The 25,018-nt window shown below is 44.7% G+C and overlaps 1 protein-coding gene and 1 non-coding gene across 4 annotated transcripts in view; one reads left to right on the top strand and one right to left on the bottom strand.

The window, feature by feature from the left end:
* The window catches only part of kcnq1.2 (potassium voltage-gated channel, KQT-like subfamily, member 1.2), a 211,464-nt gene that overhangs the window by 92,550 nt on the left and 93,896 nt on the right, over positions 1-25,018 (bottom strand). For 2 of the 3 annotated variants that reach the window (XM_019893407.1, XM_019893408.1), the window contains 4 exons: positions 23,523-23,598; positions 21,696-21,790; positions 20,859-20,899; positions 17,737-18,079 (listed from right to left, as the gene is read on the bottom strand). In XM_019893407.1, the coding sequence (XP_019748966.1) occupies positions 17,757-18,079; positions 20,859-20,899; positions 21,696-21,790; positions 23,523-23,598 (535 nt within the window). In that variant the 3' untranslated portion in view covers positions 17,737-17,756. Of the gene's footprint in view, positions 1-17,736; positions 18,080-20,858; positions 20,900-21,695; positions 21,791-23,522; positions 23,599-25,018 lie in introns of those variants that run through there. The other variant, XM_019893409.1, reaches the window with a different exon arrangement.
* On the top strand, positions 4,750-4,822 carry trnat-ugu (transfer RNA threonine (anticodon UGU)). Its single transcript has one exon. It is a non-coding gene; the product is annotated as a tRNA-Thr (tRNA).

The raw sequence follows: 25,018 nt of genomic DNA, 5'->3' as shown, positions 1-25,018 counted from the left end.
AGCTAAGAGGTTTACTTCTCTTTACGCTCGGCCCCCCCTCTTATTGTGTAAGATGCTTGATGTGTGTGTGTGTGTGCGTGTGCGTGTGTGTGGGAGTGAGTGTGTGTGTCAGCACTTCCAAACTTGTCACACTACATCTTGTGATATGGCATATGCACACAAGCGTGACTGCATGCCCCCTACGCGGGCATGACTCAGCCTCTTTTTTGACTTGAGTTAGCACAGCTGCACAAAAAAAACAAAAAAAAAAAACGTCCATGACAGCAGTTGTTTAAAAAAAAAAATGTTTTCACAAAAAAAAAAAAAAATCAAAAAAGGTAAAACAATAAGTCAATGAGGGATAAGCTTTCTTTATTATATATTTTTAATTGACATCCCTTTTATGGGATGATGGTGAAGTGACTAAATGTAAAAAAAAAAAAAATATAATATATATGTATATATATATGTGTATATATATATATATGTATATATATATATATATATATATATATGAATAATAAAATTAGATTCATTATTTTGATTGTTTTGTCTATCTGGGAAACTTACATTTTAGATTAAAAACTTAAAAAAAAATTATTAAGCTTAATTTAATTCTGTACAAGCCTTCTTTTTGTCTTTTTAAAATTCTATCGACGAATTTCACTTTGGTTTAGCTTTATTACTTAACCTCGGTGGGGCAGTTGGGATTCATTTAAAGTGTAATAAGAGTGGGAAACAAACAAATAAAAACACAAACTTAAAACAAATCAGTAAATGAATGTCAGTAAATTATCTTCCAATGTAACAAACAAAACTGAAGCGCATGTTTACCAGAACAGGCCGCTCAAAGTCTTTGGTTACGTCAAGATGCAGTGCGTCGCTTCTGGCGCCCCCCATAGGCTGACATTCGATACTGCAACAACTGATCTAGTTGGCGGCTAAGCCCCGCCTCCCCGTTTCAATCCTGTTTTGAAGGCCGGCTGGTGGGGACAAAACGATGGCATTTTTTGGAAGAAGTTCGCTTTTTACGAAGCTGTGCTTCGCCCATTGCGAGCTCAAATGTGTCATTTCCGGAAGCGTCGTTTCCAGTGCGCCTTCGAACATGAAGCATATCGACATTCATGTTCCATGTGCGCGTGGGAATATTCATTCGTGTGTGTGTGTGTGTGTGTGTGTGTGTGTGTGTGTGTGTGTGTGTGTGTGTGTGTGCGCGTGGTGATGACCACCAAACCTTGATTACCTCCAACGTGGCTGGGAGTAATCAGCGGCTGCCCAGAGAGCGGCGGACCTAGCCATTAGGCGAGCCGCAGCCTGACTGGGGCCTCCCGCGTGGTCAAGCGGGCCCGGTGTAGGTAATCTCGCAAACCCAAATCAACACGGGCCCCTTTCCTGCCTTTCGACAAGTACACGCTGCTCGTCGTAAACTCGATTGACATTCATATGCCGTCGACATGACTTTTATGATTTGTGTGTGCATCTTCAAGCACGTGCGTAGCACTGCACGTGCGTGCGTAGTCACTGCGAGTGCTGGGATTTGACGATCGGGCCGGAGTAAACGCAGTACGGTGCGCTGGCCAAGCTTTTATTTTTATAATTGTTTTAAAAAAACCCTTTCAGGGACAGCGGTTACTCCAGTGGACAGCTTATGTGATCAGGTTACAGGGTGCATGAAAGGGTGAAATGCATTCATTTATTTTTCACCCTCCTGCATCAGCCTTCTTGCAACATCCATTCATCCATCCATCATTTTTCTGTTCCGCTTTATCCTCACAAGGGTTGCGGTGGGTGCCGGAGCCTATCCCAGCCGTCTTTGGGCAGTAGGCGGGGGACACCCTGAACCGGTTGCCAGCCAATCGCAGGGCACACACAGATGAACAACCATCCATGCTCACATTCACACTGAGGAACAATTTCGAGTGTTCAATCAGCCTGCCATTTATGTTTTTGGAAGGTGGGAGGAAACCGGAGTACCCGGAGAAAACCCACATAGGCACGGGGAGAACATGCAAATTCCACACAGGGAGGCCGGCGCTGGAATTGAACCCGGTACCTCTGCACTGTGAGATCAACGCGCTAACCACGGGACCACCGGGCCGCCCCTTCTTGCAACAAATATTCCGTATTCAAATTTGTTGCATGGGGTCCGGTAAAATGCACACAACATGAAGTCAACATGGACATGTCTTCAAAAAGCGCGAGGATGAAAACTAACCGGATTAAATATCAGCGCGTGACTGAGGCAGGCAGGTGTGTCGCGGCGGACGCGTTTGCGTCGATGTGTCAGACGACAGCCGACACGCTCGGCGCGACAACAGCTGACGGGGAGCGCCGCGCGCACGCACACACACACACACACACACACACACACACACACACACACACACACACATCCACGTAAAGCTGGTCTGCCACAATGTAAAAAACGTGCAGGTATATACACCCGCTATTTGGAGCAGCTCAGGCATGTACACACAGCAACAAAACACACACACACAACAACACACGCACACACACAATCACAAAGATGAACCCATAACACACACACACACACACACACACACACACACACACACACACACACACACAAAGTGCGGGCAAGGGACAGTGAGGGCACGCCAGGCTGTTATTCTAGTGCACGCTGGCTGAGTGGACTGTGTAATCTCCAGGGTGGAGTCCATCTTGGGTTTCTGGCTAATTTACTGCTTTTTGGCCCACTTGTGTGATTTTTGCAGGAAAGAGTGAAAAAAAAAAGAGCAAACGATCGGAAGACGCCAACTCCAGTGGGGTTGCGGCTTTTTCACGTTGATTATATGAGTTGTATTGCGGTGTTGGTATAAGAGGTGTAATCTCCCTGGATGGCGAGCGAGGACAAACAAGACTTTAAATCATCGGTGTCAAAGGCAAGGTCCCGGGGGCCAGGTTTGGCCCACTGCATCCCTTTGTGTGTCAGTGTGTCTCGTTCATGTTGTTTTGTGAAATGTTTTTTTTTTTTTTTTTTTTTTTTTTAAGGGCAGAAAATCTGCGGTGAAATTGTACTTTTTTCTTCAGGTGTACCAGATACTCCAACTATTTTTTCCCCTCCAAATCCAAATCTGCCTTAACATAAATGAAACAGATCAGAAATTACGGTATTACTCCAGTACTGAAGGATTGACAGTCAGACCACCTCAACTCTTTAGTGGAGGTAAAAAAAAAAAAAAAAACAAACAAAAAAAAACCTCACAAACCCAAAATAGAAAGACGCCAAGGTAGGTGGCTCTCTCTTAAGAATCCCAAACAAAACAAAACTATGCGGCGGCGCGACCACGCCCGCCGTGCGTCATATTTACCATCGGACCAGGAATGCGGTTGGCGCCTGATTGTCCACGGCGACCAGACGGTCTGTGTGGCGCCCAAGAGATAGCACCTGACTGCAGCACAAACACCTTCCGTGAGCTGTCGTGCTGTGTCAATCAAATTCCCATTTTATGCCCTGCTTTGACTCTGTTTTTGGGTGAGGCGGAGTGGGGGGAGGGGGGCGTGAACATAAACGTTATAAGGTCCAAATGGGTAAAAACGAGAACTTTGGTATCCACAGCATGTTGCAACTGAAATTGTCCAGTGGAAAAAAAAAGAAAAATCAATTCATAGTAATTTTAAAGAAACACTCTCAATTCTATGTATTTAATTCTTAATATATATAAAATAAAAAGGAAAAAAGCGTGAAAACACACTTTGACCCATGAAAAGAAAACACAACGTCGAGGCGAACAGCTTGTTTACACTCACCGGGCCAAAACATTAGGTACACCTGCATCAGTTATCAAAATGTTGCCTTTGCAAAAGATACGAGTGCCCACTGTTGATTATTTTCAGACTTTATTCTCAGATTTTTTTTTTCCAAGAAATAGCACATCAACATGAAGTAAAAAGGTGCTGAGGCTCGTGAATTAGCTCCAGCAAAGCTCGTTTATTTTCTCCCGCAAATAATTTTGATTCCAGAACGAATGAACGCATGAAATCAAAACACGTCGCCGCAGCACTTAATTACGCCGCGCTAAAGCCACGCTCGCGTGACGCTTAAGAGGCGTTTTTAGCGGCCATCTGCCGCGTTGTCATGCCAACGGACGGACGATGTGTGACAGACGTCAGACGGGCCCGGCTGGTTGGCCACACCCCCCCCCCCACGCCCCTCGACGCCCCCCAACAGTGGGCGGGGTCCCCAGCGCACGCAAGGAGCATCTGCATTCCCACAGTAGTTCGCATCAACAATCAGCGCGCCCCCGCCTTTCTGAAATTTTATCAGAGAGGGTGGGAGTGGAGGGAGTGAGTGAGGAGGGGGGATAGAGAGGGAAGGGGGGGGGCGTCAATGCAGCTGAAGCAGCAGATTTTGGTGGAGAGGGCTGATGCCAATGTCAAGGTGCTAAGTGAGGAAAGCTGCCACACACACACACACACACACACACACACACACACTCGCGCGCGCGCGCACGCGCGCACACACACACACACACACACACACACACACACACACACACACACACACACACACACACACACACACACACACGCAGGCATGCAGACACAAGGCCTGCTGAGATGGCGCGCCCTCCTTGGCTTCCAGCAGACTGGTGGAAGTGACCTCTCTGACCCCTTACAACCACATTGTGTGTTCACCTCTGACTGCAGGCAGCTCACGCGAGTCACCTTTTTTCCGCCATGAACGCATTTTTTTTTTTGCTTTTTGAATATTTTATGTAAGCACTGGGCAGCAGCACTGAGCAGCAGGGCCTCATAGCTCAGTGGTTAGAGCACTGGTCTTGTAAACCAGGGGTCGCGAGTTCAATTCTCGCTGGGGCCTGACTGCATTTTAACATACGGGAGGGGTGGGGGGGTGGGCTCTCGGTTCAGGTCAGAGTTCTTTTCTTTTTTTTGTCAGTGAAATAACCTAAATTTGTACAAGGGAAAAATGTGCAAAATCAATTTTATTTTGTTCAGTGGTTGCACAAAGTAAAATCGTCTGGATCCAGATTTCTTTTTTTTCCTCTCAGGAGATGTGTTGTCTACTTAAAAAAAATGTATCTGGATTGAGATGATTTGAAGTTACGCAACCACTTGACAAAATGAAATTGAGCACATTCAACAAAAACTTGTTTCAGTGTCGGAAAAAGAACGCCTCTGTAAACCGAGGAGCCCCGTACACTGTGAGATAGTCTATTCAACAAAAACTTTTTTTCATTGTAAGCAAGCCGAGAAACACGTCGTAGCTTCTCAGTTAACTCTACGAACCCGAGTAAAGTTTTTCGATAGATATTTTTTTTTTGTCATGCGTTGTTTCTAAGGCATTCATATCAAATTGCATCAGATAAAACATTAAAAAAAAAAAAAAGACAACTGAGTGCGCACCCTCAATCGCGCTACTGAGACCGTAAGGGAAGTGGGAATGGTGTGGTGTCCTGTTTTTAGATTCAACTGGGCTGGAAATGAAGGAATGAGGGTAGAATTGTCACGTGCGTGTGTTATTTTGATGGAGCTGCTCCGTCGCACGTATTTCAGTCTTGCCAATCGGCATCTCTGGTGAGCAATCTGCATTTCACTTCCATTTAAAAAAAAAGATATATTTTTTTTTAATCATGTTATAATTGCGACATGATAATGGTGGCATAAGGCCCAGGTACGAATTTCACCGCCACTGGTTTATGTCATTTACTGTGAAGACCTTCAGTGAGTTTATGTGACACCCAACAAACAAGAAGCGCTCCCTCGGTTCAGCGTCCATGAGAAGATAAATCACCGTGGCGTATCTTATCTCCAAAGCCTTATCGCGCAAACTCCAGCCTCTCCTTCTCTGGTCTTCTCGACAGGCCTCCTCCTGGTGTGAACCGGGAGATACGACTCCACAGTCGGCGTGCCCTTTCTCGTCTCTTTTGCCCGCGCCTCCTAAAGCTGAGACTGTTTATCCGTTGGGCTTATCGAGCCGACTGGAGCGCAGACACGGTCGGCCTCCCACTTCCTCGCCGGTGAGTCATGGACGGGACGTGTCAAGATCACCCCGGCTGTCTCACGTCTTATCTGTCGTCCTCTCAAAACAAGTACACCGAGCGTGTCCAAACGTTTTTTTTTCCTCGGTGCGTCGCATGCTGAAAAATCCAAGGATGGGGGCGGGGGAACACAAACTTAAACTGATCCATCAAGCAAGTCATCGGTTAGACACTGATTATTTCATTACTCACCCCCCCCACTCACCCATTTTTAATATGCTCATTTTTATATTTAATATTTATATTTATTGATATACTTTTGTCTTCTACTTTCTCCCTTTCATAATTTTTCATTTGTTCATTTTCCGATCCGCTTTATCCTCACAAAGGTCGCGGGGGGGTGCTGGAGCCTATCCCAGCTGTCTTCGGGCAGTAGGCGGGGGACACCCTAAACCGGTTGCCGGCCAATCGCAGGGCACACACAGACGAACAAGCATCCGCGCTCACAGTCAGGTCTAGGGACAACTTGGAGTGTTCAATCAGCCTGCCATGCATGTCTTTGGAACGTGGGAGGAAACCAGAGTACCCGGAGATAACCCACGCAGGCCTGGGGAGAACATGCAAACTCCACAACCGGGCCGCCCCTTTCATATTGTGCTGCTGTGCCATTGTGAGAGAAAATAAGTTTTTTTTTAAAATCTTATCTTTTCTTATCTTATTACTACGGGCCATGAGTCTATCGAAAAGGGAAAAGGGTGAAAAAATATACAGCGAACAACGTTTGCAATTTAATTTTCATCCATCCAGAGAGTTGCCATCAAGCCCGGCTGCGGTTTCTCTCTCCTTGAGTCGACTTCAAAGCTAATTACACACAATTGCAAGGCGTGTCACTTTAAATTGCTCCATAAAGGGGAGTGAACCCCGCATGCGGATAAAACGCACGCCTTTGTACTCCAAGTTAAAAGGAAAGGGAAAAAAATCATTAGCCAATTAGCAAGAAGAAAGAAAAAAAAAAACATGCTGTCATTCTGACAAGCGAGAAATGGCATCATGGAAGCAAATGCGAGGCGAGAGGAGATGTGGTGTTGAGTGAAATAGGGTAGGTCAGGTGCCAACACACACACATGCAACCCCCCCCCCCACACACACATACAGACACGCACACTGAGTTTCGTGCTGGCCCAACATCTGAGCCCAAAGTGGCCCAGAGTCGTAAACGCCTGCATCCATAACTTTGCTGACTAATGACATGAGGTGGATGGTCCCATGGTAGCCGGTCACAGAATCGGCGTGAAACCACGCCCCCTCTTAACCCGAGCAAACAATCAGTATTTGCCACAAACGCCCAAACCAAGAAGAAACAGATCACAAGTCAGTCAAGTCCGAATTGTTCTGTGGACTCTGTGGAAAATGACGGCAGCTGTTGTTACATCGGTTGCCGCTCAATCGCAAGGCACTTCCGGATTGGGAATTGAACCTACGCCGCTTCCGCGGAAGTCAGACGAGAGAATCACAAAATAAAATATCGCCAGCGTCTCCAAAAGCGTCACCTTCAGGAAACCAAAATAACTGTATATTTGTTAAACTAAGACCGTTTTCCAGTCTTTCCATTGGTCAATCATGAGTAGAATTAACCCCATCTGGACATAGGAGGTTTCCACCCGACAGCGGCGGTATAATAAAGTTCGATTTATTCTGCACGCAGGGAAAACACTCTTTTCTTATGCACTGCTATTTAATTTTTTTTTAATTTTGTTTTGAAAATGATTATAATGACAATAGGTACCGGACCACTTCATTTGGGCTGTTCAGGGAAAGTCAAAAGTTTGGTCGGATTCGTTTCCAGTGCCTCCGCCAAGGCTGCTCTTGAGCACCGATGGACACAAATTTCTAAGCATCGCCGAGCCGTTCTCTGAAAATTTCAATCCGCACACAGTCGGAGACGCACCACCGGTTTTCTCGACTTCGTTGTGAGCTCCCGAAATTGCGATCGCACCTCTCTGCTGAAAATGAACTGGTGTGCGTGTGGCGGAGTACATTAATGTTCCAGTGTGGTCAAGACAATTAAAAAAAAAAAGCACAGTGGAGCTCGAAGTTTAGCCTTGGAGGCGGGGATGGCGCGGGTGGCCAAGGCTATCCCAGGGGGTCCACAAAACCAAAACTTGGAAACACGTTTTACACTTGGGAGACCTGTAAGCACGATCCAGGGGCCGCGCAAAGTCCGTCCAATGGAAATGAAGCCAACGAAAAAGCCCCTAAGTGGCTGCTACAAGATGCAAAGAGATGCTGGATGTGTACGATGATCGGAGACCGCAGACCTATAATCCTCCATTCAAACGAAAATGCGCATTCTCTGACAACAAGAGACCAAAAGGCAGCAGAGGGAAAAAAAAAAAAAACCAAAAACAAAACCAAAAAAAAAAAAAAAACCCCAACAAGCGGGCGTGGGGGTCGTTGACAAAAGCCAAAAATCAGCAAAGCAGCTCGACGATGAGACGCAGAGCGAGAGGGTGCCCAGACATGCAGACTATCCGTCTCGGGCTTGTGGGAATGTGGTAAAGACACACTAGTGGGCAAGAGCCCGGCTCTGAAATTAGAGAGTGGCGCTAAGAGAAGGGAGCCAGAGCCAAAGACCGTCTTGAGAGCTGCCAGGAGCTGCCAGGAGCTGCCTCCGTGGCGCATTGCCCCAGCGTGATTTACTGCGAGGCCGCACTCCGGGCTGCACGCTATCTAACGTTCGGCGGTGCGCCGCTCTCATCGCGTGCGATGGTGTACTGTGCCCCCCCCCCCACTCCCCACTCCCCCGACGTGACAAAGGCCAGGTCTGCTCGACATAGTCAGAATGTCTGATCCAGATGAGCGTGTGCCACAAAAACACAGCATGGACATGTTTTAGGACGTGTCAAAAACCGGGAACGGCCACAAACAGAAAAACAACACACACTCGATGAAACGCTGAAAGAACTTAAGACATTCTTCGCCTTTAATTTAAGAAAATCACTATGACGGTGACGGTGTGGATATGGGGGCGGGTGTTGGGTGTTGTTTTTTTTTTTTTTTTTTGTGTGTACATGTTCCTTGTGACTGGCTGGTTCAGCTGGAATAGGCTCCAGTGTTTATATATTTCGTTATTTTTAAAAAATAGTACACGATACAACTGGCTCCAAAATGTCTTAAAAGGAATTCAAGCCACAAATGCACTTTGGAAGTTGTCAACTTGGCAACAAACGTTGAAAAGCGAGACCATTGTAACGATATTTAAGTCGTTGGGGTTGTGACTTTCGAGCCAGTATGATGCACTACTACACTTATTGTATTGCAAAGTCTGTGCACTGTTACGGTGAAACACAAAATTCAATAAACTAAAACTAACAGTAAAACTACTACAAACTAAAATAAAGGATTAGAAAAAAAAAACGAATTAAAAACTAACAACTGACTTTGAAAACGACTCAAAACCAAATGTAAAAAAAACAAACTCAAAATGAAATAAGTGGCCCTTTGGCAGATAGTGATTTTTTTTTCTCCCAAAAAATAGTCTTTCAATGTTTTCCTGTCACTCCCAGTTGACATCTACGGTCAAAACAAACATTAAGCAAAGAGAATTACATGTCGCGTAAGTCGTCCGCTAGCTTAATGCTAACAGCACAGATGAGCAAACAAATAGCATCGACGTGGCAATATTTTAAGCAACGGATAGCTGACCACAAACAGTGGAACAACACATGTAGACAGACAGTGAAACAATACCCAAAACTATATACACACACACACACACACACACACACACACACACACACACACACACACACACACACACACACATTTTTATAATATATATTTTTTTTTTATCCTCTGTGAAAACCAACAACATTGCTGTGATTGAAAAATTCAATTACAGAATTAAGAAAGTACTAAAAATTTGAGGTTGGGATACTTTGCGTGGGCCTAGAAATAGGAAATAAGCAGCCGAGTCAGGTGGAACATGTTCAACTGTGCAGGAAATGAGCAAATGTAAATTGGGACAATATTTCTGCGAAGAAAATCGGCAAATCATATGGGCTTGATTTTACTGCACAATCAAAATATGATGCCCGCCCTCACAAAATGGCAGGCGAAACACCTCGGTTTATTGTGGTATACGAAGAAAGAATAATGACAATTTAATTTCCCACCCCGAGGTACAAAGAACCATTTGCTCTCCCTCTCTACGACGTTCATGCTCACTTCACCGACATTCATTTGGAACCTGAAAACCTGACCCCCCCCGGCCCCCACCCTCTGGTTGATGTGCGAACGAGGGTCCAGCTCCATCGAGGACAATGACCTCTGTTGTCCGCATGGAAGCGGGACCGCGGGCAAGAAACTCCCCTTCGCTGCCAGACTTGTGCAAAAAAGCAGGGCAACAAAAACAAAAGCTGAGCAGGAGCACGACAGGAAAAACGCGGGATTTCAAATCCGGACAAACAGGAGGAAGTGCAAGGTGGTTGTGCCGCGCGGCTCTGGAAGGCCAAGTCTAGACATGCCGGGAAGGTTCTGTATGTGCTTGTCTGCAGCACGGGTCAGCGAGAGTGTACTCATGCCGTGTTCCAGCATTTTAGCGTATACGTGTGTGTGTGTGTGTGTGTGTGTGTGTGTGTGTGTTTCCTTTGCCAAGTTTCCTCTCTTTGTTTAGAGCGGCCTGGTTAGTCTGGCTCCCCGCTGCGCATGCTATGGCCAAACACACACACACACACACACACACACACACACACACACACACACGCACACACACACACACACATATATCTATCAAAACACATCACAACAACAGGCAGGATGCTCACATGGCAAAGAGGTGCTGGGAACAGGAGCCAAACGGGTACGGTGGAAAAACAGGGGACATCCATTTGGGAATAAATCACAAAAAGGGGGATGGCAGCGGATTGGCAAGGGGCCATGAAGCCCTTTGAGCTCAAACAATCGGGGGCTGTGGCCTTCGTGGCAATGATGGGGGGGGGGGCGGGGGTTGACACGGGCATGCACCTGACGTGTCGTCGTCTCTGCAACGTTGAGTTGTTTTATTCAAGAGTGACATATTCTCACTTTTTTTTTTTTTTAATGCTGGGTTCTTTTTCAAACCTGCTTGCATTTTCAGCACATTGGGTTACTTTTACTGTTTAACATTTTTAAAAAAAAGATTATTTTTTTCTTCGCGCAGCAGATTTGCTAATCAGTGACTTCATGTGAAGCGTGATTTTCAACTTTTTGTCGGTTCACCTGACCTGAAGCGAGGCTTTTAGTTAACAATTAAATGAATTAACTGTTGGTTTACTTCTTGAGATAATCACCCGTTTTTATTGATTTATTTATTTTATTTTGGGGCTTTCAGTTCATATTGTGCATAGCAGCGAACACATTTTGCCACCATTTAATTTATTGTGCACCCCCAAACTTCCAAATCAAAGGTTCAGGAGTCAACTGAGAAAACAAACAACTCACGATGGTAATGACATCAATATTTTATGCTAAATGAATATACTTTTAATCTTACAGAGCATTTCTCCCAGCTGACATACGTCGCAACGGAACCTCACTCATGTCCGGTTTGCGGTTCTATCGAGCGCTATCGAGTAGGCGTTTCTCTCTCCACAATCCAGAAACGGATTCATTTGCTTGCCGTTTTGCTGTTCAAAGTGGGACGTTGTCCGCTTTAACGTGGTTCCAGCCGCGTTAAAGTGCCCTCCATCACCTCAGCATTTAATTCCGGTGTTAAAAATGTACTTGTTCATCTTAGCAATAAGCCTGACTAATTGATCACGAAACCAATCAGACGGCACGTGGAGACAGACCACCCATTACACAGGCAGTCACTTGGAAACAACGCAATAAAGTTAAAGACGCATCCATCCACTCACTCGTCGCAGCTGCCACTCCATCGCGGAATTGACGACAAACGCAAGTGCGGCATCCTAAGTGGAGCTGGCCGGATGAACAAGCAAAGAACTCTACGTCAACACATGCGTGGAGAGTCTTTCGCTTTTTGTATATTTATGCGCGTTCAAGCATCCACTTGGCAGTCAAATATAAATATGTATATGAGCCCACGTGTGTTTACTACGGCCCGGTATCCGAGGCCTGGCCCCACGTTTCGGGTTTAAACAGGCGCATACGCACACACGCTGTGCCCCCCCTCTGTCCTCCAAGCCTTGATTACAGAGCTGAGGGGCCCAAAATGCCTTACAGATGGACTCCTAACAAACAGCCGCTCATCAAGTATTCCCAGTATTTGGCCTCGCTGTAATTTACAGCATACTTATCTAATTGAGACGCTATTAAGGTCATGCCGCGCGTTCTTCGGCCGCAACGCTTCATACACACGATGTAAGCGTGATCATGTGCACAGGGCGGTGGATGTGTGTCACCTGGTAGGTGAGGAAATAAAATTGGGTCAATTCAACGCAACTTTTTTTTTTTCAGGGTCGACTTTAATATGATGCAAGTTGAGTCAAAGTCGATCAATTAATGACATCATTGACGTTTTCGCAGCATAATACAACGATGCACAATTTTTTTTTCCTTGTGGGCCAAGACAAATTCCAATGGAAACAAACAAACAAAAAGAGCCCAAATATGACTTAGCATTATGGCGAATGCATTTGTTGTAATTAGTGGGAGTTGTGTGCATGTTTTTCTTGTTCAGCGAATCGACATATGGGCGGCCCGATGGGCGAGTGGTTAGCGCGTCGAACCTCACAGTGCAGAGGCCTGCGTGGCTTTTCTCTGGGTACTCCGGTTTCCGCCCACATTCCAAAAACATGCATGGCAGGCTGATTGAAAACTCCAAATTGTCCCGAGGTGTGAGTGTGAGCGCAGATGGTTGTTCGTCTCTGTGTGCCCTGCGATTGGCTGGCAACCGGTTCAGGGTGTCCCCCGCCTACTGCCCAAAGACAGCTGGGATAGGCTCCAGCACCCCCCGCGGCCCTTGTGAGGATAAGCGGATCGGAAAATGAATGAATGAATGAATGAATGAACTGCTCTCGTGTTGGGTTTTGTACCGTAGCAGTTTCTCAGACAGGACAACGTAGCCAACGTAACTCCTTTCTCTTTTTTTTAACCATTTCTATTTCACTTGTGCTTTCATGCAATTGCGAATAAAGTGCTACCAGTCTCATTTTTTGGGTCCAACATTTCAACACGCTCGTGGAATAGAACGACCGTAACGCTTGTACCGTGACAAATGTACTGCCCGTGTGTCGTGACGTCGGGGCGACGTGTTGTGATATCAATAGGTATCGCACCATTGTTGTTGTTGTGCGTTATTGGAAAACGAAGATGAAGCCGGTACGAGTATTTTCAGACGAGCGGCAATTAAAACAGCCAAAGTGGCTCGGCTCAATTTTCATCCGCAAACCATCTAATTTGTGGACACTGACACCGTGCGTACTTATTTTTAATGGAGAATCGCCGTCGCTTTGAGTCAATACATCATCGCAAAAGACTGCTGGAGTTCGGGTTGAAGTTTTCTTCTCAGGCGACCGCTCGGCCGGTTTGTAAGCATTATTCACTCACCGCGTAGTATATTACAACTTGCCTTTTATAGGCGCTGTTGTATTTTACATCGCAGGCATTCACAGGCGGCGACGTGGCCGCCCGTCACCATGCGAAAACATCCCGTTTCTCATAAAAGTGAGCGACGTCGCGCAAGCATCGGACTCGGGGTGGTGAAAGGCCAAGTTGAAGCTCGGAGACACTGGCCACTGTTTGAGCTTGTCGCCGGGGCATTTTTCATCGCGCGCGCGCGTGACAGAAAGATAACACTCTGTCGCTCAGGGCCCATCCGTCTTCGTTTCCAAGCCGCTCCTGGAGAATTCAATCCGGAGAGCGTTGTGTTGGACACATCGGCGATTAATCAACTCCACTCATGCCTCTTTGTCCCGGTGTGATAAATCATTGGCCATCCCTGCGCTGGATGCACAATGGCCGAGCCGCCCGCCGCCCCAACCCCACCTCTTTCCTTCTGCCCGTAAAAAGATAAATTCATCTATGGGTTGACATGCTCGCATAAAGCACTGCAAGAGTAGTTAGCGTCTGGCCTTTTTGCGGGAGGGGAACAGAGGGGATTTGTCACGGGGGGGGGGTACTGACATTCTGTTCGGAAGATATTGTCTGAAAAAAAAAAAAACTAGTATAACTGCTAATACAACTCTTATATTAAAGTAATAAAGCACAGACTGACGTTTCCATAAATGTTTGGATAATCAACAAAATATTTATCTGCACACACAAAAAAAATCCCTCTTTTATTTATTCCCTCTTTCATGAAAAAAAAATATATATATGTATACATACATATATATATACATACATACACGTAATATATATATATATATATATATTTTTTTTTTCCGTGCAGTCAAGTTTGATTGACTCAAATTCTTTTGTTATGGTCCACTTCAGTTACTTTCGGCCGCCTCGCTCGATGAATAAGATGATGGATGGGCAATATCTTGTTGCATGTTGCATTGCTGCTGTCCCTGTTTTATTTTCTGCTCCATCAAATCAATCAATCAATCAATCAATCACTCATGGCTGACTTCACCCGTCTCTATTTATGTCTTTTTCCATATTGTGTCATCACGCTCAAGTTGGAAGAAAGCAACGAGTCCGTTTTGATTAAAAGGAAGGGATAGAATGTACACTTTTCAAACGTAGGGACATAAAAGGAAAAAAAAGTCCTCACAACTGGAAGTAAAAGACCCGAAAAATCGACTTTAGCACAATAGCAAACGATTTGTATTTTGTGAACTTCCCAACACTGGAATTTGTCAGGGTAAAAAACGGGCTTGGAAGACAGGCCGACAGCAGGGACGCTGTGGGAAACAGACACACACACACACACACACACACACACACACACACACACACACACACACACACTGCGGTGTAGCTGGTGAACGACTCCACCGGGGCTGTCGAGAAGGATCCCACTTGAGAGCGAGTCAACCGTGACGCCAGCGTTTGCTCCACGTGTCATTAGCTAGACGTTTACGAGAAGAAGGCGGGAGCCGCCGCCGCCTCGAGAAGGTTCGGAAGTGACCGCGACCTTGTTGGAGGTCAACTCCAACTCCTTGCGTGGGGCTGTAAACATTGACGGATGGCGAAATATGTTTCCGGAATGATCTGATTTCAGAACCCAAGACTCTTTGTACCCCTCAACTCAGTTTTTGGTTCTTTGTTGTGATTTTATTTATTTATTTATTTATCTATTTATTGTCTTCTATTTTTGTTATCTATTTGTTATGTAATATCCACTTATCCCATTCAGCTCTGTGCTCGTCATGTGTGAAAAATTGTGTGAAAAATTGTTTCCAAAAAAAAAAAAAAAAGCGTTGCTTTGACCACATCCTGCGGGCATAAATTTTGCAGGTGTCCGGGTGTCCACCTCTGGTGCGCAAATCCTTTTCCAGCTAAGTGGAGCAGGAAACGCACCGAAGGGTCATTCAGTTCATCCACCTGCTGCCTGGAGCTAAAAAGGAAGCCGCCCTATTCACCCCCCCCCACCCCCCTTCCCTTCTTCCATCGAACAGGTGTGCCATCCCCATCAAAACAAGACAACTCACGCGGCCAGAAAACAAAAGTCAGTCAATGCGTCAATCGTCCTTCAGAAGAGAGCGGCGCAAGCTCTAATGCGCTACTTCTCATTCAAACGTATAGTGACGTCTCGAGCCTGAAATGGGTACAAAACAACTTCTGCAGCACTTTGCTAGCAACAAAGACTAATTTAAAATGTCAAAGATAATCCTGCTCATAGACATGTTACTTTCAAGTGGCATGAAGGACATGAAAAAAAAAAAAAAAAGAATGTGCATTTGCCTCTGCGCTGTAAAAAAAATAATTGGATGAAGAAAGTTGACATTTTAAATTGGCCAAGTCAGCTCCATGTTTCATTTGAGTTTTGCTGTTGAAAAAAAAAAAATTGCCGCATTCCACAACAGAGGAATGAGAATTTACAGAACCGTCATCTCAACGGAACGAGAGCAGGAAAAAGACAGCGGCGAATTGTTTGGGTACTTGACTTTGCCGTGCTAACAACAACTCTTGCCATTTTCAAGTCGGCCCATCCCAAACTACTGCACTCGGATAACGAGCCGTACGGCGACAATGACTTTCAACTTGCTTACTAAATCAGTGGCACGACTGAGAAGAGGTTTTATATTACCGACATCACATTAGTAATTCCTTGCAACAACGCCGTTACAGTCAAACGTGAGCGCTACTGTCATTGCGGAGCACCGTACACAAAGGCAGGGCCGCGGCGATTGTTTGCATGCAGTTTGGTTGGGAATGCTAGCGTATTTGTGTGCGCCAGCGTGTTTGTGTGTGTGTGTGTGTGTGTGTGTGTGGGTGTGTGTGTGTGTGCGTGTGCGTGTGCGTGTGCGTGTGGTTTGTGTGTGGTTGTAAGGTGAGAAGCCACGGGTGGGCGCGGCTCTCCCAAATGTGTGAGGATTGCAATCGTAACATGTAGCCTGGAGCAAAGGAACCATAACTCCGTCAGCCAGACGGCGTGAGAGGCCCGCGCCCTGCAGGCGCTGGTTCAACATCATCACTGAACTTCCAAACGTTTGCGGGGGGAGGAAAGCTTCAAAAGCCCGAGTTGGACGAGTGGAAACGCGTCGTCCTTTTTTTTGGTTTGCGTCATGTAAACACACAAGCAGACAAACACAAACAGGAGGGCCCATTTTTTCCGCCCCCAAACTCCACAAGCATCATTTCGCCGTGAAGCGCAAACAAAGCGACGCACGTCGCACCCTATGATTTGGGCGTGGAAAACAAAACAACAACAACAAAAAACGAGCGGCGCTAGCACGCACCGGTTCAACGGGTACAAACGCCGCAGTGGAAAACTGGCGCTTGGGCACAGACAAACAGATAAACAGACAAACAGGCATCGCGCTGGCATCGCGTTGGCGGCTCGCCTGCTCGGCGCCGAACTACAACAGGCCTGACACAAACAAGAAAAAAAAGTTCATTTCGACAACATTATCTCCCCGTTTCGCCGGAAAATGTGACTTGGCAAAACTTTTTGGACAATACACCTATGCCATTATGGTATTTCTTATTTTAAGTCAAAGGTGTCCAAAGTTTTACTTCCAAGGACCTCATAGGAAAAAAATAAAAATAAAAATTACTAGATGCAAGGGCCACTCTGACAATTTTCACCTTGAATTTAATGAACACGTAATATGTGTGAATTTTCATAATTGATCACAAATCCATAACATTGGTATGTCCCCCATGTCGTGGTTTACTTTTACACATTTTTTAGACTAAATCAAAGAGCTGAAAATAGCTTGAGAACAAATCTTTTACTTTTCTTCTGACGCCTCAAATCTTTGAGAAGTGTCGTTAAACTCCCGACTTTCGTCACTCCTTTTTGTTGTTTTTTTTTTTTTTTAAAGGACAATAACATGTCGAAATAGTCAGGTTCGATCCATTGGAGTAAGCCTGTTGTGTTCAAAGTGAGTAGCCGTGATGCTTCAGTGCAAAAGGAAGCGGTCAGCCATGAAGTTACGTTTGTTTGCCGTTTCAATTCTTTTTACACACTGCTTAGTGTGCTCGTTGTTCTATTTCTTGCATCGCTCTCGACTCGAAGACCTTTGAAGAAGAATTTGGGAAGACGCTTTCAACGGCTTTTTAACATTTCTTTGACAAGTAGTGATTTTGGAAATGCGAGGCTCCCATCCGACTGCGACGAAATGTATTTGGAAAAAATAAATAAAATGACTCGGTGATAAAACAACAAGTCAATAAATTTTGTGAATATTAATGTTGCTAATTTTGAATTTTTTGAATGGCGGGCAATGACACAACTAAAATGAAAGCACCCATGGCAGCCATCAGAACACGGCTGCTTGATGGCATGAAGGAAATAAGCAGCACAAAAAAAAAATCAAAACAAAACAAAACAAAAAACACAAATGTGTCCACATTCAGTAATGCACATACAAGTAAGCATATCAAACCCCAAACGCGATATAATCTGTCAACGTGACAAGATGAAACACGCCGATAGTGGGATCGTGTGGTACGTACCTTATCTTCCAGCCGGATCAGTCGCGCTCCGATTGTCGGGAATTCTTTATCTTCTCCTTTACCTGGCAAACGAAAGAGAAACATTCGTGTATAAATATTTTGATGAGCCCAATCTCGCCTCCGAAGAAATTGCACGGAATACTCTGACTGTGTGTTCGCATCGTATATCAATAACCAGTATAAATAATATATACTTGATATGTATTCGTGTATCACGTTTATGTTTAGGTTGCTGCATCGTTTGCGTTAAAATATTCATTATTAAAAGGTTTAAAACAACCACGCGCCATTCTGATGACACCTTATGTGTTAGTTTTTAACTAGCGGACGAAGCTATTTATTCTGTCAGCTCCATAATGCGTACTTTTATTTGTTTATTGTTATTTTTCCACTCAACTTCAACTGGGAGTATCTTCGAATGCTTGAAGCAAGCAGACACGGACAGTTTTCGAAAAACTGTTGGCTTTTTGCCAAACTGAAGCATGGCTGACAGAGTAGCATATGTCAGGCTGGGAATGTGGTATCTGTGTCATGGTGTCGGAGTATTTTTTTTTTGTCGGAATAGTACACGGGCATGTAAGTATGAGGATTATTTAGCTGGATTGAGCGGCTTTTGTGAGCTTTGATTTTGCTATTCTGGCGCGGTGCATGAGATTCCTTTTACAACAAATAAGTCATAATATATATATATATGAGGTTCGAAAAAAAAAAAAACGTTTTAACATATCGTATCAAGTACAACTTTATTGTCAAATTTCTTCCCTCTCACAACACAGAAAAATATATTCCCCACAGTTGTTCAGGCAAATTGTGCCATTCGCTTACAGAAAAAGTACAAGTGAAGATGTTCTTCTGTTATTGAATTCAAATTGTAAATATCACTTAAAAACATCTTTGGTTTAATTTATGCGTCGGAAATATTAGGATGGGGTGGGGAAAAACAAAAAAGGATTTTGCGTGGTTATTTTGTAATTCCTACAGCCTTTAATAGTCAAGCATGCGGGTCAGCCAAGGGATGTTTACAAAGCACCTGGGAACTGGACCAAAAGGAAGGAAAGGAAGGAAACGGAGTAACAGTTGGCGGAGGGTGTGGGGGCAGGGAGAGGGTTGATGGTTTTTTGTTGTTTTTTTTAACTTGAGCGTTTATGCAAAAGCAAAGATTTTTATTTGACCTTGTTCATAAATAAATAAATCATCAGTAGTTGGAATGCCGAAAAAGTGATACAATTTGGGGCCTGGAAAATCTGGCACGTTCAGCTCAGTCGACCTCATTTCAGTCAGCATCAAAGGATTAATTCTGCTGGTGTGTTTTGTATTTTCCTTCTGTCTTTTTTTGAAAAACATTTTACCAGACTCAAAAGTACTTTTGTTCAGTATTTGCGAGTATTAGAGTGTCACGATATTTGAAACCGATGCTGTTGCTTGTGCCCAGTTTTATTTTATTTGGTGGCTACTTCCTGCTTTCATCCCATTCCCGCTGATTTTAGATCATTTACCTGGAGCTGGAAGTGACCACCTTTTTATCAAACATGAACCTTGATTTGGCCTGCTTTAATGCTTGTCATTTGCACTGAAAAGTTTGAGTGTTTTAGCATTTGTGGAGCAGGTAAGGGAAGTGGCACTGTCGTTGGAACCTTGTAACGGCTGAGCAAACAGGTTTTTAATTCCAAATTTCTCGGTGGGGAGCAGTTCGCACTCTTTAATGACCTTTTAGCGTTAAATAAAAGCACTCTGCAAATGTCATATCCACATCGAAGCTGCTTCAACATTTGCCAAAGGGGCCGCACAGTCGTGAGAGGCAAATATTTGAGAAACCCACCCCGAAAAAAGGGGCTGGAGGCGTGGGGGGGGCTCCCGCATGGCCTCTTGTAACTACGTTCATCTTCTTCTCCTTCAGATACCAAGTTAGTCAGTGCAATAAACAAAGTTGGCTTGGGGGAGTTGAGGCTATTGCCACAGAGGGGCCGTTAACTAGATTGACATTGCACAATAAAATATCTGAATGGTGGCCACTGTAGTCTGAACGTGGTCAGAAGGGGGAGGATCACATTTGGGAATATTTGTGTTGAGATGAAGATGCGCAGATGTCTGAGAGGATCAAGTTGTTGAGCTGTTGCGCTAAATAGTGGCAGTTAATTTAACAACAAGCAGCAGTTTGACAAATAGTGAACAGCTCTTCAAAACGTAAATAGTTGACGGGAAATTCTCATTTGAAATGATTTTAATCTGATCGATTAAAAAAAAAAAGTCTCACTGTAAACCCGACTTATGTCAGGTTGTCAACTTCTAAGGTGTGCAGATTCATTTTCAGCCATTAAACTGGTTTTGAAAGGTAGACAGCTGGCTTTCGCGAGTCAACCAGTCAAACGCTGCTCGCCGCTAGCCGCTCGTCACTAACGCTGTGACGGCTTTTGAAAAGTAATTAGCCGGCTGTCACAAGTCAACCAGTCACTCGCTGCTAGCTGCTAGTCGCTAACGCCGTGACTGCTTTTGAAAAGTAGTTAGCCGGCCGTCGCGAGTCAACTTTTCACTCGCTGTTAGCAGCTAGGTGCTAACTCCAACGACTGGTGCCATATTGCCCGGACTTAGTGTATTCATTTGTATTTCAACATGATTTCGGAAAGGTGTTGCGTTGATGACAAGACACACATCTTGGGTTTAGTGATACTGACGAAGCCGTCATGCAAACCGAAGCCATGTCGCGGTTATCGTGCGCTCTAAATCATCAAGTGGAAAAAGAAGCCAATTTGAAATCTGTCTGGTAACAGTTATGTATTGTATGTATGCGCAAGTTTATTAAAATACAGTGTGTCTATCAGACGTACACTCCTGTGTTTTTACCTGGGAGGAACATTCCCGGCTTTCCCAGTGTGCCATCCAACCTACAGGGGACGGGGGTGGGGGAGCCAAAAATTAGTGAATCGAATGATACACACGCACGCATGCACTGCACACACACGTGCCGGTCTATGTACTGTATAGTGGCACTAAAATGAAACATATGGATTTCTACACCCCGTATATCATGGGATGGAGAAAAAATATGCACTTAAAAATGGGATGGAAAATTCCACCGCTATTCTTCCCGACGGGTTTCATGTGCACACATGGACTGCTCATCATTCGTGGTGTGTTGAGGTCCTCATAAAATTTTACAATATATTGCTTTTATCTTGTGCAGGGTTTCGAACAAGTCTTGGTTGTGAATTTCGACTCTCTAATTCTCATTTGACAGGATCGTATTGCATTTAATCTTTTCAGGGACAAGTGTCACTATAGTGGGCAGCTTATCATGTTGTCAGGTTACAGGTCATCATTAATGGTGCATGAAAGGGTTAATAATAACTTTTGCGTAGAATGTTGCCTTTTCGAAAGAGTTCTTCTGGGCGCATTTCATTGACATGTTGCACCTGTGCAATACAAAGCATGTATCTCCAACTGGCGAGCGTTCCGTCTTTGTATTCGGAATTCATTTTCTTGTTTTGTAATTTAAAAAAAAAAAAAAAAATGTCATGCTACAGTGTATGTATTGACGTTTTAGCACCGTTTTGGTTGTTGTTTAGATATTAAAAAGCATGTATAGGCTTTTTTTTTAACCCCCAAATATTTTGACACCAAATATTATTGTATGAAAGACATTTTGTGGCATTAAACGAAACAAATAAATAAAGGCCGCACCTTCTCTGCAGCTCCTTGATGCGCACCATCATGTTGAGATGACCTTGTGAGTACTGCTCGATCACATCACGGACATCATACGGCTTACGCGCTTGCTGAGGATCGCACGCACACACAGAAAAACACAAACAAACAAATAAATAAATAAATATGGAAGGGATACAAAAGCCATTGTCAACCCTAAAAAAAAACATGCCCAAACCCCACAGGTGCAAAAGGTTCATTAACTCCGTATGCTCGAATGTGTGTGTGTGTGAGCGCGCGAGTGTTTGTGCATGAAGTGACAAGTGCACGGTAATGTAGAGAGCAATCGCATTAAGGTCCTTTCACAGCTTTGTTTTGTGTGACGTGGATACAAGCGCCGTCAGAAAGAACCCGGTGAACTCTTTAAGGGTGCAGCTGAGCTAACTTATAAGGGCCCTAATTGAAAACACACACAAACACGCACACGCGCACGCACACACACACACACACACACACAAGAAGCTGTGTGCATCGCACCGTGTGTGCATGAGCTGATGTGTGTCATACAAAACAATTATATTTATAAATGCTCGATTGCGGCAAGTGCATAGACTTCTGTGCTCAGTGGAACCATTTGGATGCTCCGCTGGCCTGGCTGCTTCAGAGTGCCTCGTTGTCAACCACGAGTACAAGCACATCAAGCAGCAGAATAACAAGGCTGGTAGGATTTTTTTTTTTTGTTTGTTTGTTTGTTTTTTTTTTTTGTTTTGTTTATAAGTCCTACTTGACAGCCAGAGTGTGGACCGGAGCTTCAGGTTGGCGTGGCCGCCTTAGAACGCCTCGTCGTTTGGCCATCTCTCGCAGAGAGAGAGAGGGCGACAAGTGCAAGGTGAAATCAATTTCAACAAAAGTCCAATGAGACAGCCAGCGTGTGGAAAGAGGAGGTGTCCTGGCGTGGCTGCGAAGCGCCTTGTTGTTGTGACATGGGAAGAAAAACAAAACCCTGCAATGACCTGGTGGTAATCATTCCAAATGCTCCAGTGTACTTCTCTTAGCCTAAGACATATTGTACTGAGCAACCAGGACGGAAATGTGAACTACTTTCATACATTGCAGTAAGTTCCATTTCTGGTGCTATGGTTGTCATCACCGAAATTGCAAAGACAAAACAAACATAGTGAGGTTAATATTTTGAATACTCATAGATTCTTGTCGGTGTTATTTAGCTTAGCAATGTTGCATTGAGCACTTTTCTAGGCTGTTTCTGTATCCCCCCCACCCCCCCCCAACAAAGGGCACATGTATGTCCGCAGTACTTAGCTTAGCTTTAGCCATACTGAACTGAGCATAAGTCACCCTTTCTGAACATGGAAAACTAATTACGATTTTGACTCGTGATTTAAAAAATATGTTTTCATTTTCATGTTCAAACCAAGTTAAAATTAACATAAATTTAGGGGTGGGGGGGGCAGCCAAAGCAAAGATGTGCAACTTTTCGTCATCCCAATAAGATTTATTTGCTGTCTATGACTCATGCTTACATGCTCACTAACAAGCTGAAGTGTATTTTTACACCGACACGTAATTTGTGCCTGACAGTCGTCATGTTGACATGTTTCCATACCAACGAACGCCGGTTGCCGTCAGTGATATTTTGTGTGAACTTGGCCCAAAAAGCACGTGGGCAGGTGCAGGGTTTGTACAGACACACACACACACACACAGAGGTACATATGCAAAGCAACAGTGCAGCTGATGTTGCAAGACCCCCACCCTCCCACCCCCATTCCTATTCCTATTCCTGTGCAACCGCAACATAACACAGAATGTATGCGCGCCTTCTCCCTCTTGCTTTTTACTGACCTGGAACTTCTTGCGGGCCACAAAGTACTGCATGCGACGCAGGACTTTGACGGCGGACCTCTGGGCGTGAGACAACCTGTGATGCAGACACACAGAAAGAATGATTCATTTAATTGAAAACATCACAAATAATAAGGAAACATAAAGAGCTCAAATATCGCAAAATGGTTACTTGTTTTGTTGTTACTAGTACAAAAAAGACAATTTCATTGGGGCAAATGTGCTGCCAGATCCATCAGATGGCGCTGTAGTGAAAAAAAGCTGGTTAGTGTTGCTTTCAGGCAAATTTTAGATGCAAAAAGCCATAGCTTGATTGCAATGTTAAGACCAGAAAATACGCAAGCCGATTGTCTAACTTCCTGTTTCTGCAGGCTCTCCCTGTCCTTTCTCTGCTTTGTGAGGCCGTGGAAACCTCCGTTAGAGAACCAAGTGGGGCACAAAAAAAAAAAAAAAACGACTCTTAGTGACCGTTTCACTCTGTTCCATTCTCACTGACCATACAGAACGGACGGTTAAAGCATCTTGCTTACTTTAACTTTTATTGGCATAACTCTTTAAGTATAAGTCCGTAACTCGGGCTCGTAACATCGGGTAGAACGTACGTCACTTCCTGTTTCTCACTCAAAGCTGTCCCACTAGCAACATCAACTCAATTTAACAAGACTATTGTTACAGTGACGACTTTAAATTGGGGTAACCAGCTCCTTTGCAATTCCTGATTATAAAGTGGAACCCGAAGTTGTATAACGATATGTGCAGACTCATCATTTTCTTTCTGATTTAGTTCAATTCCAATGGGAAATAAATTCTATTTAAAAAAAAAAGCCTTTCAGACATTGAGAGGATGATGTGTATATTTTCTACTAAGCGGCTAGTGCAGCGCCATTAACGCCCTGCGCAACACAAGCGCAACGGTTAAGAAGCGCACATTCGCCAGCAACCGGGTCGTGTCCCGACACGCACATTTACATTTTAAATATGACCACTCCCAAATGGATCTGCAGCCTTGTGCAGAGCCAACTGGAGGAAAAACAGGCCAGGTTTGCGTTGAAAAGGCTCCCTAAAAGCACGTCCCTTGGTCTCGTAGCAGCACATCTGTGTCAACACAAAGGCAGGGAAGAAAAAAAAAAAGCCCACTGGTATGGAGTTAAATGCCGGAGTAGAAACCGCTAGATGCAAACAGCGCACACGCACACACGCACACACACACACAAGCCATCCTCACTATCGTTGAAGTGTATGGCACGCACGTGTGTGTTTGTTTTCTCTTGGAGGCGCATGTCTTTCTGCGCCCGGAGTGTGACAGCTGCATGTTTGGATGATTTGTGCAGCCTTGCGAGAGTAAATAGAAGCCCGGGATAGAACATTTTGTTGACTGTGTGGCTTTTGCGCTCATCCGAGCCATTAAAGCGCACCGAGTACAAGACTTGAAATCGCATCAGTCGTCAAAATTGCCATGTGAATTGAGGGGCGCCAGAGGAGGGCGGAGGGCGGGG

This window comes from Hippocampus comes, unplaced genomic scaffold (genome assembly GCF_001891065.2).
Source record: "Hippocampus comes isolate QL1 unplaced genomic scaffold, H_comes_QL1_v1.1 scaffold62, whole genome shotgun sequence".
NCBI classification, from domain to species: domain Eukaryota; kingdom Metazoa; phylum Chordata; class Actinopteri; order Syngnathiformes; family Syngnathidae; genus Hippocampus; species Hippocampus comes.
The sequence above is the reverse complement of the archived record's forward strand: the minus strand, read 5'-3'. Positions and strand labels throughout refer to the sequence as shown.